The sequence below is a fragment of the Schistocerca gregaria genome, chromosome 10 (assembly GCF_023897955.1).
Source record: "Schistocerca gregaria isolate iqSchGreg1 chromosome 10, iqSchGreg1.2, whole genome shotgun sequence".
In the NCBI taxonomy this organism is placed as follows: Eukaryota; Metazoa; Arthropoda; class Insecta; order Orthoptera; family Acrididae; genus Schistocerca; species Schistocerca gregaria.
Genome location: NC_064929.1, coordinates 222,374,301 through 222,386,806, shown reverse-complemented (window position 1 = coordinate 222,386,806; position 12,506 = coordinate 222,374,301). Strand labels below are relative to the sequence as shown.

Here is a 12,506-nt window from a genome sequence, read left to right as displayed (position 1 = left end):
CGCTGTCATTTATTGACTAATAAAGTCATCAGAAGATCAAAACAAAGTACAAAATGATTTAGAAAAAATATCTGAATGGTGCGAAAAGTGGCAGTTGACCCTAAATAACGAAAAGTGTGAGGTCATCCACACGAGTACTAAAAGGAACTCACGAAACTTCCGTTACACGATAAATCAGTCTAATCTAAAAGCCGTAAATTCAACTAAACACCTAGCTGTTACAATTATGAACAACTGAAATTGGAACGAACGCACAAAGTGTAGGGAAGGCTAACCGAAGGCTGCATTTTATTGGCAGGACACTTACAAATTAACAGACCTACTAAGAAGACTGCCTACACTACACTTGTCCGTCGTCTTTTAGAATACTGCTGCGCGGCATGGGATCCTTACCAGATAGGACAGAGTACATAGAAAAAGTTCAAAGAAAGGCAGCACATTTTGTATTATCGTGAAATATGGGAGTGTGTCACAGAAACGATACAGGATTTGGGCTGGAAATCATTAAAAGAAAGGCATTTTTCGTTGCGATGGGAACTTCTCACGAAATTCCAACCACCAATTTTCTCCTTCAAATGCCAAAATATTTTGTTGACACCGACCTACACGGTGGGAGGGGGAGGGGGGGGGGGGGGAGGAATGATCACCACAATAAAATAAAATAAGAGAAGTCGGAGCTCGTTCGTTCTTTCTGCGTGCTATAGGAGACTGGAATAACAGAACTGTGAAGGGGATTCGATCAACCCTCTGCCAGGCACTAAAACGTGATTTGCAGAGTATCTGTATGTGTGGATAGCAAGTTAAGGACCACCCAAAACTAGTGATGGCTATATATTCAACTAATGTCACTCCATACAAATGGTGGCTTTCCTCCTTGACGGGCTGTACAGAACACGATTAATGAACAAATTCCTATATTTCATTTTCAAGCCACCTTTCTCCGTAGCCATGCACAGTACTATTAACATAAAAACATTAATATTTAAGGATACATTAAGGTTAAGTAACCTCTGCTCGTTACGACATAGTCTGTACTTACACACAGAGCTGTATAAATATTTTAATCTCTCTCAAGGTGTTTCCTATCCAAATTATATTTTCTTCACAGCTGGAAAGAGGATGCACCTCTGTCAATCTGAGCCGCGACTTTATGCGACATTCCCAGAGAAATTAATCTCCACAAATGGGCTCGGGAGAATAATTTTATTGCAAGATTTTTTTTTTCCAAAACTTTGTCAGATGTCATCATGACTTATTAATTACCCCAGCAACCCAGGAAAGTATCAATCTGAAGATCAACTGGTCACTTGCAGTAATTTTTACGTGCACCTCTTCACATTCCAACCTTATCGTTGTAGGAAGACTGCCACGACAGCTGACCAGCCCATTAAGTGTCCTGAAAAAACTTAAGACAGGGCCAGAATTTTAGTCAAATTCTCTTACTTTTGTGTGTCATTCCCTTCCCCCAGTCAGCCCATCAGCAGAGGTGAAATAACACGACTGTCAGAATGAATCCGGCAGGACTCAGACTTACTGATGGAACTCTAATATTATTTCAATTTTTTGTCATTTCATATGCACACAAAACATCATGGTTCTCTTTTATAATATTTTCTTCAGACAGCAAAATACACACACGCACACACCCACACCCACACGCACACCCACACGCACAATCAATCTGTTTAACATATGCTGGGAAGCATAGCAGCTCAAAAACAGCATGTTTATCACTGTAAGTAATGTTATAATTAAACAGGGGTAGAACACATGTCTGATAGTAAAGAAAATGCACAATGTTCTCCAAAAACTTTCATTTATTCTATACTTAATGAAAATTTAACTCATATGAAGTATGTGCTGTTGGCATCATATTTCCCAATGAATTACACAAATGAAGCTACAATTATGTAAATTTGGTTACAAAGGCAATCAGCACTGGAGCACAAACAGAAATGGGGTCAAGAAGTTCACCTCAACACAAATCCAGTAGCAACATCTGAAGTACCCGAGTACATTTGTACACATTACAAAGTAAATCTATGAAAAACAATGCAATACACAGATCGGTGAAGTTTCCTAAATGCAAATGCCACAAAAGTAGCTAACCGGACGACTGTCATTACTGCACCCGACATTGAAACGGGAAGTGCCGGCCGTAATAGTTTACGGACAGACGTATTGCAGAGTTTTACCACTCGTCATAAATGTCGTCACTTACTGCAAAAATCAGAAAGCATTCTGCTTAAATGCAGGTAAAGCCAGCAGGCTTCCCAGAGAATATGTGACAACCGAATTTATCGAACAAAAGAACAGGATGTCTGCACGTACAACGTATTTTATAATCTGTCGTTCTATTTCGACACTGCGTGCTGAGGAAACATCCACCACTCTTTTTTGGAAGACACGAATTTGAGGTTTCTAGCTTGCCCACTGTTAGCAGTAGTACAATATATCTTAATTCGCGTCCAAAGTCGGAATCGCAACTTTACTTAGGAAGGTGTACTTCACACCAGATACAAGGAAGTCGGGAGAGGGTGGATGCGACCTACAGTGAATTCGGGAAGCTTCACATTCTACAGCTGTTCCAAGAACAAAGTCGTACATTAATGGAGTATACACTGGGGCAAACGAACATAAAATACTGTTATCAGAATGATATTCTAATGATTTTTAGTGATTAGAACACTAATGAAGTATGATCCACCATGAACAAACTAATGTTTTATCACAGAAAACTCAATATGGCAATGAGGGCATCAACTAATCTGGTAAGATAATAAATGAATATATGGACATGTATATTTCCTTAAGATTACAATATTTGGCAATAACAGTACTGCGGTTCCCACAGAAGTTAACATAAGCGCACACAATTATTCTCTGAACTCAGATATTTGCAATTTTTCCTCCAATTTGTCAGTTTACACAAGAAATATCATAATAAATTGCACTGCAGAGATAAATCAGCTGATAACTTCAAATATCAATGCAAATAATAAAATTAAATTACAGGCTTTTGATGGTTTTCCAAAATTATTGTGATAATTTGCTTCAAGGGATATACTACCTAAACTAAAGATATTAACATTTTCTCAAACATTAGAAATCCAGTAACTTACAGCACAAAATCTTTACTGATGTAAAACGATTAAAAATCACGTAACCAGCAGTTTTCATTTTGTGTACAAGAAACAGTTATCACTAATTTGTCCTCTTACACAACACACGAAAACACTGTTTCCGACGCATTTACAATTTTTCCCAAGTTATTCCTGGTGAATTGAAATACAACGAACCACGGTTTGTAAACATTACCGTATAAAAAATGAAAACATTGGCACGATCAAATCAAAACCAATTCCTCCTCGAAATACGGGCACGACTCGTCCACTGTACTGTACCCAAAAAATTTAACTGAGAACACGGTATCTGGCTCGACATTCACATTTACATTTACTTCCCAGTCGGGTCAAATCTGTACACTGCACGTAAATGCACGCATCGGACCCCCAAGAGCCAGACATTTCGTTTTGAAATAGGTTAGCTATCTTTCTGATTCCGAGAACAGATTTAGAAAGATACATTTAAAATTTGTTCATAAAAATACTACTGCAAGTTGCATCTTATTTTCGTTTTTCTTTGAAGAAGTGCAGATCTTAAAGTGCACTTCAATAAGAAGAGATAGTCACGGGAAGGGAACAGGATTCTGTGTGTAAAGGAAATATTCACGAGACATGAAGGTCAAAGCAAAAGGAAAGAATATTCTGGGGCGAAGAATACTGCAGAGGGTGGGGTGGGGAGGTGCAGAGGACTGGGAGTCAAGTGTCAGCCGTTAACTATTCCTCATTAATTCAAAGAGTTTCACAGAGGATGCCGCAAAGACTCAGTGGGCAAAAACAAAACAGAAAACCCAGTTCAAATTAAAACTATTTCTTAAATTAAAAGAAACTGGAACAACAAGTTTACAATTAACAATAGTAACCACACATTAACATACATAAGCGCACATGCCCAGAGGCACACAAAATAATAAAATGAATTTGGGAGATCATATAAATAAAACTAACTAGATTTTTCACTCCATTAATAAATGAGAAACAAAGTGAAAAGGCTGCTCTTATAGTGTTACCTTTAAAATGAGGTGGAATAAAAATAATATTTTATTAAGGAAATCAATCTTTGTACAGTTTCTGCAACTTTGTTTTCCACAAAAACAAACAAGTCTTCATGTGACTTTTCTTCTGTCTGCGAAGTTCCTCCGAGAGAGAAGTTTTTGGAAATACAAAACGGCTTCAATTTCCAACTAAAGAGAATGTGCAAATAAATCACAATTCTCGCAAATGACCCGCTCCCGCAAAACAATTTGGAAGTCACTGAGTGAATCAAAAATGAGCTTCAAATTGAGTGCAATTTCTCTCAATTCTGAATTCCCACTTACACTAGGCTCTAGGTTCTAGGTTCCTGTCGTTTTGCATACGAAAGTGTACAAGAAAATGTCTTATCGAATTTGTGAATGTTTCGGGTAACTTATTTCCAAGAAACTCTCTCTCGGGCCACGCTTTCCATCCGACCCGAGCACCGAGCGGGTGAAAAGCTAGGTTCTCGACACACATTTTCCTCAATACGTACGCACGTAACGACGAAAAATAAAAAGTCCGACCAAAAACTGACAGAGGTAAAGGAGGTACGACAAACGGTGCAGGAGAATAGTTCCAAGTTTGTCCGGAAACTGAACACTGCCAGCCAAGCAGTTGACAACATACGGTGACGGAGGAGATTTCAGGGAGACGGTGGGACAGGGGGCGGCGGAGACCCCACGCCGGAGGCGGCCACGGTGGAGGCGGGGGCAGAGGCAGAGGCGGAGCTCGCGGTCGCAGTCGCCACCGCGGGGGGCGCCGGAGGGCGGCTGCCTTCAGCTCTGCTTCACGCGTTTGCGGGGCGGTCCGATGGGCGGTATCTGCTGCGTCGCCAGTGCTCGGAATGCTTCTGCGATCAGATGCGGGTGAGACAGGATCATCTGCTTCCAGCCCTGCGTATCCATGACGTCCGTCGCGTGCCTAGGGAGGGGGGGGGCAAAGAGGAAACTTTCCCATTACCTGACATTGTCCCAGTTTCTGGGAACTAATACGAACTGTTTTTTTTAAAAAAAAAACACTTTATCAATTTATACTAACTGATTGGCACCAGTAACAAAAAGAACAAATTGGAAAATGCAAAGCCTTAATGCTAGTAACAACATAGTTTTCCACTTTAAGCTACCTGAAATTACAGAGTAGATTTCACGAAGCATAATTTTTGTTTGGTTATAAAGCACCTTTTGTGGTCATTCTCGAAATATTATCTACATGTGTGTGTCGTCATTTATGAAGTGAAAACTCTATTCATTTATAAAATTGGCACACTGGTTATGACATTGTTGCCTCAAGTTCACATTTGCTGAAGACCACTATTTACAGATACATCAATATGGTGCCGGAACACCATTGGTAAACTGTATACCAATTTTTAATGGTATATTGTTTTTAATCTATACATACCAAAATGTAGAGACACACACACACACACACACACACACACACACACACACACACACAGACCATATTTTCTGAATGACCACAGAAGATACTGTAGAAGTTAAATGCGTCCGGTGAAAAATACTAATTGCGGTGAACTTAGCATGGGAAAACTAACTGTTATACAAAAGCTGTTGAGAGATACAAACTTGTCACAATTGCTATCTGACCCAAATATGAAGTCTTTCAAATTGCCACAACGCACATTCGTGGAAGGTAAGGTGTGTGAATTGAACAAATGTGGGCTCAAGTTCCAGATAAATACTGCCGGGCACCAGTCCACATCCATTTTGACAGTAACCTCAGACAGAGGCAGAACGATGGCCTGTCGGCCGACTCTCCTGTGTCCGTCGGATTTTTCATTGAGAATTTTGAATTATTCTGTCTGTGGCAGAAAACGTTCACTGTCTGTATCACTGGCCGGAGTAAGTGGGATGCCCGTGCAGAGGTAAGACTCCCGAGACCACCTTGCACTCCCGAGGAGTGGAGAGCACTCAGCAAGTTTCCGAGTGGAGCCCTCCAAATTCTACTTGCAGTTAAAGCAGAAAATGTGCAGTTCGTCATACAGCTGTCCGGGTAAGTATTGAAGCTGAGTCTGGCCAACACACTACAACCGGTGCACGCTCCCTGTCAGTGACAAAGGGAATCTCTGTTGGCAGTTACATTTTACCACAGTTTTAATTTTCAGAGTTGTACCGACATTTCATACAAGCAGTGAAGTTAACCAGAATAGGGTGCATACAGAGCTCAGCAACTTCAGGAAATCTAGCCAGAGAAATAGTCACCTAATTTGAAGATGTTTTTGCACCATTTATTACGGAAATTTATACGGATCATTGTTTTTTTGAGGACAACACAGTGACTGGAATGAGCTACCTAAGCAATGGAGAAGTTATTTCTAAAACAGGTTGTACCCCCACACGACAAACAAGAACAAAAAGCAATTTCTGATTGACACACCGTTCAACTTTTCTCGTGGGGGTATTTTAACAACAGTTTTCACTATACCAGTTAGCACACACTGTAAATGAGCTCAGAAACAGAAAAGCAGCAGCACATACTTAGGCCTACAAGTAAATCACTCGCAAAAGTATCACTCGCAAAAGTATCACAAACAAACTGCTGAATAGATGTTTCTCGCACAGAAATACTGACAGCATTTTGCAATTTGTTCCGTAGCACATTTCTACTAATAAATGTAAATTGTTAAAACCAAATCACTTTTTTAAAACACAGAACAGTATGCAGCACACTATTGGGGAGTATTTTACTGAGTAACATTTTAAATGTTTGGCACATTCGGCCCAATTGTGCACCGCTACCATCCTCTGGCTATCCCAGAAAGCTGCCTGATGAACCGACACTTTTAGTTAAACAGTATTTTTATTACTAATTTAATTGCTACACTTTCAATCTTGCCAGGGATACACAGAAACAACTGAATCAAAAGAGGAATCATTTCTGAACAATGTTGTATAGTTACAAACAATTACACTGTCTTATCTTTAGCTATAAATTTAATCATTGTGGTTCTCTTATGCTCATTTAAAGCACCTAAAACAAAATTTTATTTATCAGGCTTATTTTATTTCAAGAGACACGTGGCTTTCTTACAACTGTATTTCAGCACTTGCCAATTATTTTTAATCCAAGACTGGGCGAAACGCATCTACAGTTTTCTAATTTTTTTGTTTCAAATTCAAATCAATTTACCTCTGTATCTCGCACACAGGAGACATTCGCAAGGCAAAATACAGATTACTGCTCGTACAGCACAGGCTATATAAAAGCACATACACACTCCCCCACATACAAAATTAATACTGAAACTTCCTGGCAGATTAAAACTGTGTGCTGCAGACTGAAAATCTCATTCTGAAAATTAATACTATAATACTAACGTGTTGATGAAGTCGATAGCCTGCGCTTTCAGCTGATCTGCGCTGTGGAGATCTGCCAGTATGAGGATGTCCGCTGCATTCTCGATTGACAGATTTGTACAGAGGGCTTCTTCACACATAACTTTTAACCTCTCCAGTGCATACTGAAAAAAACAACAAAAAATTCTATTACCTTACACAAATGTTTAATTCTTTGAGAAAAAATTATATTACATTAAGAGCGTCACAAAATGACAAATTTTTACTGTATTCGAACCTCAGCTTTTAGAGCCACCCCCATTCCTCGATAACCTATCTACCGGGCTCTCGTTTTAGTCGAGCCGTGTCAAATATTTTCTCCAAGTACACTTATTTCGTTACTATCTGAAACTGTTTTCTCGCAGTATAAGGCAGTACCACTTCATTTGTTATTATCTGACAAACTGAATCTTCGAAATTTGTGTGTGGCACATTTCGGCAGGTTACACTCTCTCATTCAAAGTGCCACTTATTGTCAGAGTTTCACTTACACGAAAAGCTACACTCCCGACACTTTCACACGAGACTTCCCGTCATTTATACTCGGTATTAACATATTTCACTTTTCAGGAAAATTTTCCTTGCTACTGCCAACCCTCTTCGCTGCTTCCACCATCTACTATTTTTCTGGCCGTACAGCAAAACTTGTCTTATTACCTCGAACGACTCAATCCCTCGGCATCACACCAATTTTACTGCACTCCGTTCTCACATTTTTTACCTTTATTGATCGTACTGTAAGCTTTTTCCGTAACATCATCCGTTCTGTTCAACCGGTTTTCCAAATCTTCTCACATGGGGAAGGGTGTATTACGGATACAGTTTCCCACTTTGAACTATGGAAAAGGTGGAATAATAAAACTGGTGGAATAATAAAAACAGATAAAAACAGAACCACTGCTACAAATTTAAAAATATTTTTTTTTTATTTGTGTCAAAATCACCACACCACACAACACAGATGTCTTTAGTACTTCAGTACACAGTAAGTGCAATTACTAACACTGATGTAGTAGCCAGTGTTCATTGTGCCAAACTCTACTGTGAATTAGTAGCAATAATAATTTAACATTCTCATGTCCCTTTAAAACACACAAACATTTAACACAAAGAGGAAAATGAAAACTTCCTGAATATGAAGTTTGAGCACAGCATTCACTGTGCTTAGACTGACACTACCATTTATCCGTACCAGTTAGCACACTGTTTTAACTTAATAAATTCTACCCCCTTTGCAATTCTAAGGAAGTCTACTGGTAAGCAGATTTGTGTCACTGCCACTGCCAGTATGTCAGTGTAGCTTATTTAAGACTAAGTTTCACCCAAAATTTTGAGCATTTGACAACATAATTTCAACTGTCCATTTCTCTGCAAGTGAGCACAGTACCAGCCGAATGACTGTTGTGCTATGCTCACTGCAGTATGTAATAGCAAACTGCATGCACCAAACCAAATATGAGTAGGTGCAAACTAGGGAAGAGATGTATCAACCTGCAGAACACGTTTTAGTAGGAAACCATCATACAATGTACATTGACATTTTTACAATCTTCTCAGAAGATAAAAAACGAAACTACTCTAAATCAAAAATATGTTATGCAGAATGGTAATTTTATTCACTTGAAAGTGATAGTTTTCCCTCTCCCCACGTCACTACATTAAGTTTCAGTTAAGCAAGAGAGAGATGGGGGGGAGAGAGAGAGATGGGGGGGAGAGAGAGAGATGGGGGGGAGAGAGAGAGATGGGGGGGAGAGAGAGAGATGGGGGGGAGAGAGAGAGATGGGGGGTGAGAGAGAGAGATGGGGGGAGAGAGAGAGATGGGGGGGAGAGAGAGAGATGGGGGGGAGAGAGAGAGATGGGGGGGAGAGAGAGAGATGGGGGGGAGAGAGAGAGATGGGGGGGAGAGAGAGAGATGGGGGGGAGAGAGAGAGATGGGGGGGGGAGAGAGAGAGATGGGGGGGGGAGAGAGAGAGATGGGGGGGGGGAGAGAGAGAGAGATGGGGGGGAGAGAGAGAGAGAGATGGGGGGAGAGAGAGAGAGAGATGGGGGGGGAGAGAGAGAGAGATGGGGGGGAGAGAGAGAGAGATGGGGGGGAGAGAGAGAGAGATGGGGGGGAGAGAGAGAGAGATGGGGGGGAGAGAGAGAGAGATGGGGGGGAGAGAGAGAGAGATGGGGGGGAGAGAGAGAGAGATGGGGGGAGAGAGAGAGAGATGGGGGGAGAGAGAGAGAGATGGGGGGGAGAGAGAGAGATGGGGGGAGAGAGAGAGATGGGGGGGAGAGAGAGAGATGGGGGGGAGAGAGAGATGGGGGGGAGAGAGAGATGGGGGGGGAGAGAGAGATGGGGGGGAGAGAGAGATGGGGGGGAGAGAGAGATGGGGGGGGAGAGAGAGAGATGGGGGGGAGAGAGAGAGATGGGGGGGAGAGAGAGAGATGGGGGGGAGAGAGAGAGATGGGGGGGGAGAGAGAGAGAGATGGGGGGGAGAGAGAGAAGGGGGGGGAGAGAGAGAAGGGGGGGAGAGAGAGAAGGGGGGGAGAGAGAGAAGGGAGGAGAAGGGGGGGAGTGAGAGAAGGGGGGGAGAGAGAGAAGGGGGGGGAGAGAGAGAAGGGGGGGAGAGAGAAGGGGGGGAGAGAGAGAAGGGGGGGAGAGAGAGAAGGGGGGGGGAGAGAGAGAAGGGGGGGAGAGAGAGAAGGGGGGGGGAGAGAGAAGGGGGGGAGAGAGAAGGGGTGGGAGAGAGAAGGGGGGGGAGAGAGAGAGAGGGGGGGGAGAGAGAAGGGGGGGAGAGAGAGAAGGGGGTGAGAGAGAGAGAAGGGGGGGAGAGAGAGAGAGGGGGGAGAGAGAGAGAAGGGGGGAGAGAGAGAGAAGGGGGGGGGGAGAGAGAGAAGGGGGGAGAGAGAGAAGGGGGGGAGAGAGAGAGAAGGGGGGGGGAGAGAGAGAAGGGGGGGAGAGAGAGAAGGGGGGGAGAGAGAGAGAGAAGGGGGGGGAGAGAGAGAAGGGGGGGAGAGAGAGAAGGGGGGGAGAGAGAGAAGGGGGGAGAGAGAGGAAGGGGGGGAGAGAGAGAAGGGGGGGAGAGAGAGAAGGGGGGGAGAGAGAGAGAGGGGGGGAGAGAGAGAAGGGGGGGAGAGAGAGAAGGGGGGAGAGAGAGAAGGGGGGGAGAGAGAGAAGGGGGGGGGAGAGAGAAGGGGGGGGGGAGAGAGAGAAGGGGGGGGAGAGAGAGAAGGGGGGGAGAGAGAGAAGGGGGGGGAGAGAGAGAAGGGGGGGGAGAGAGAGAAGGGGGGAGAGAGAGAAGGGGGGGGAGAGAGAGAAGGGGGGGCGAGAGGAGAAGGGGGGGAGTCGAGGAGAAGGGGGGGAGGAGAGAGAAGGGGGGAGAGAGGGGGGATGAGAGGGGGAGAGAGAAGGGGGGGAGATTGTAATTCCTTTCCCATTTAAAATCATTATCTATGGTTGTGACACTCGGTTGTCACCTGATAATTAACAAATAAGCTAAAAAACCATTTTCTGAGGACACATGTAATAGTTGCAGAACACCACAATACTGCTCCCATTTTTGATGTTATTCTTTTATGTAATAACAATGCAGTTAAAGTGATCAAAACCAGTTTAAAGATTTTCAGTGTGTAATTCAGAACAAAATTAGACAGGGTGCTTCATGAGGATATGCAAAGATTTTAAAATGTTGTTCTACAAGAAAAACAAAAGAAAAATTTCATATCAACATATGTCCGCAAATCTCTATTTACCGAGTTACAGTTAATTAAGATTTTGCCTGCAGTTATTAATTTTGCTAATATGAAGCCATTGCAAAACTGTACAATGTTAAAGTAAAGTACGTTTTCCATTTATTTTGTTGTTAGTGATGTGAATCTAATAAATCGAGCCCAAGACATGTACCTGCAGTAGTTTTCCAGAATATTCCCAGTAAGTATATACGACGGTAGTATCTGTTCCCGAAAGAACAGTTACCGTAGATGACCGTGCAGCTCTGCTATAAATTAAAAGATACTTAAATGGACACCCTAGCTGCTAAGAAGCATCAATGTATTTCACTGGGGGACGTGTCGAAAATGTGTGCCCCGACCAGGACTGAACTTGGGATCTCCTGCTTACGTGGCAGACGCTCTATCCATACGAGCCACTGCGGGCGCAGATGATAGTGCACCTGCAGGGACTTTCCCCATGCACGCTCTGCGGGAGTATAATGGGCAAACATCTATTAGGCTCACTACAAATGTAGTGTGTGGACATTCAGTTGGAAATGTGGGTCTCACGGGGGGTGTGCAAGGAATAAGTGCCTGCAGGCGCACTATCCTCTCGTGCCCTCGATGGCCTCAGATGGATAGAGCGTCTGCCATGTAAGCGCAAGATCCCGGGTTCGAGTCCCGGTCGGGGACACATTTTCGAAATGTCCACAATGAAATACATCAACACCTGTTTGCAGCTTGGGTGTCCATTGAATTATTTCATTTATCCCAATAAGCAAAGAGTAATTTCTTAAAATTTAGCAACTTTTTGGCCCAATTTTTTTAAAATTGGGAACAATTGCACAAAGTTTTCAACAGACGTTTTAGAGAATTTAATTTTGGAAAAATGATGGTGATAACATTAACTGAAACCTGCACAAATGTGCCATATAATCTGCTTTTAATAATACCATAGCACATGTAAATTCTTGTTAAATTGGAAAAAACAAAGCTCAGTGTTAAAGTTGTACAGTGCACATACAGTTTCACATTACATTTACAATAAATGTTCAAAAATGTGAGGCGTTTAGCTGCACATGTATGAACATGTATGAACATATTTTTTTGCTTGTTTCAGTTTCACAGGTTTGTATAATAAATAATCTTTGCTTCTCTGTATGTTACGGAAAACTACTGCAGATACACATGTGAGACACTTTTGTTAGATTCACCAGACCAATAACAACAAAACAAATGGAAAATCGTGCTTCACTTTAACCTCTTACAGTTTTTCCAATGGCTTCATATTAGCAAAAACACGCGATCTAGTGTG

General features: G+C 42.5%; 1 protein-coding gene across 1 annotated transcript in view; it reads right to left on the bottom strand.

Annotated features, from left to right (window-relative positions):
• Positions 1-1,799: 1,799 nt before the first annotated feature.
• Positions 1,800-12,506, bottom strand: part of LOC126293561 (protein roadkill) — a gene marked incomplete in the record, with an annotated part of 69,292 nt that continues 58,585 nt past the window's right edge. Inside the window, 2 exon segments of the mRNA XM_049986839.1 lie at positions 1,800-5,060; positions 7,478-7,620. Of these exon segments, the coding sequence (XP_049842796.1) occupies positions 4,916-5,060; positions 7,478-7,620 (288 nt within the window).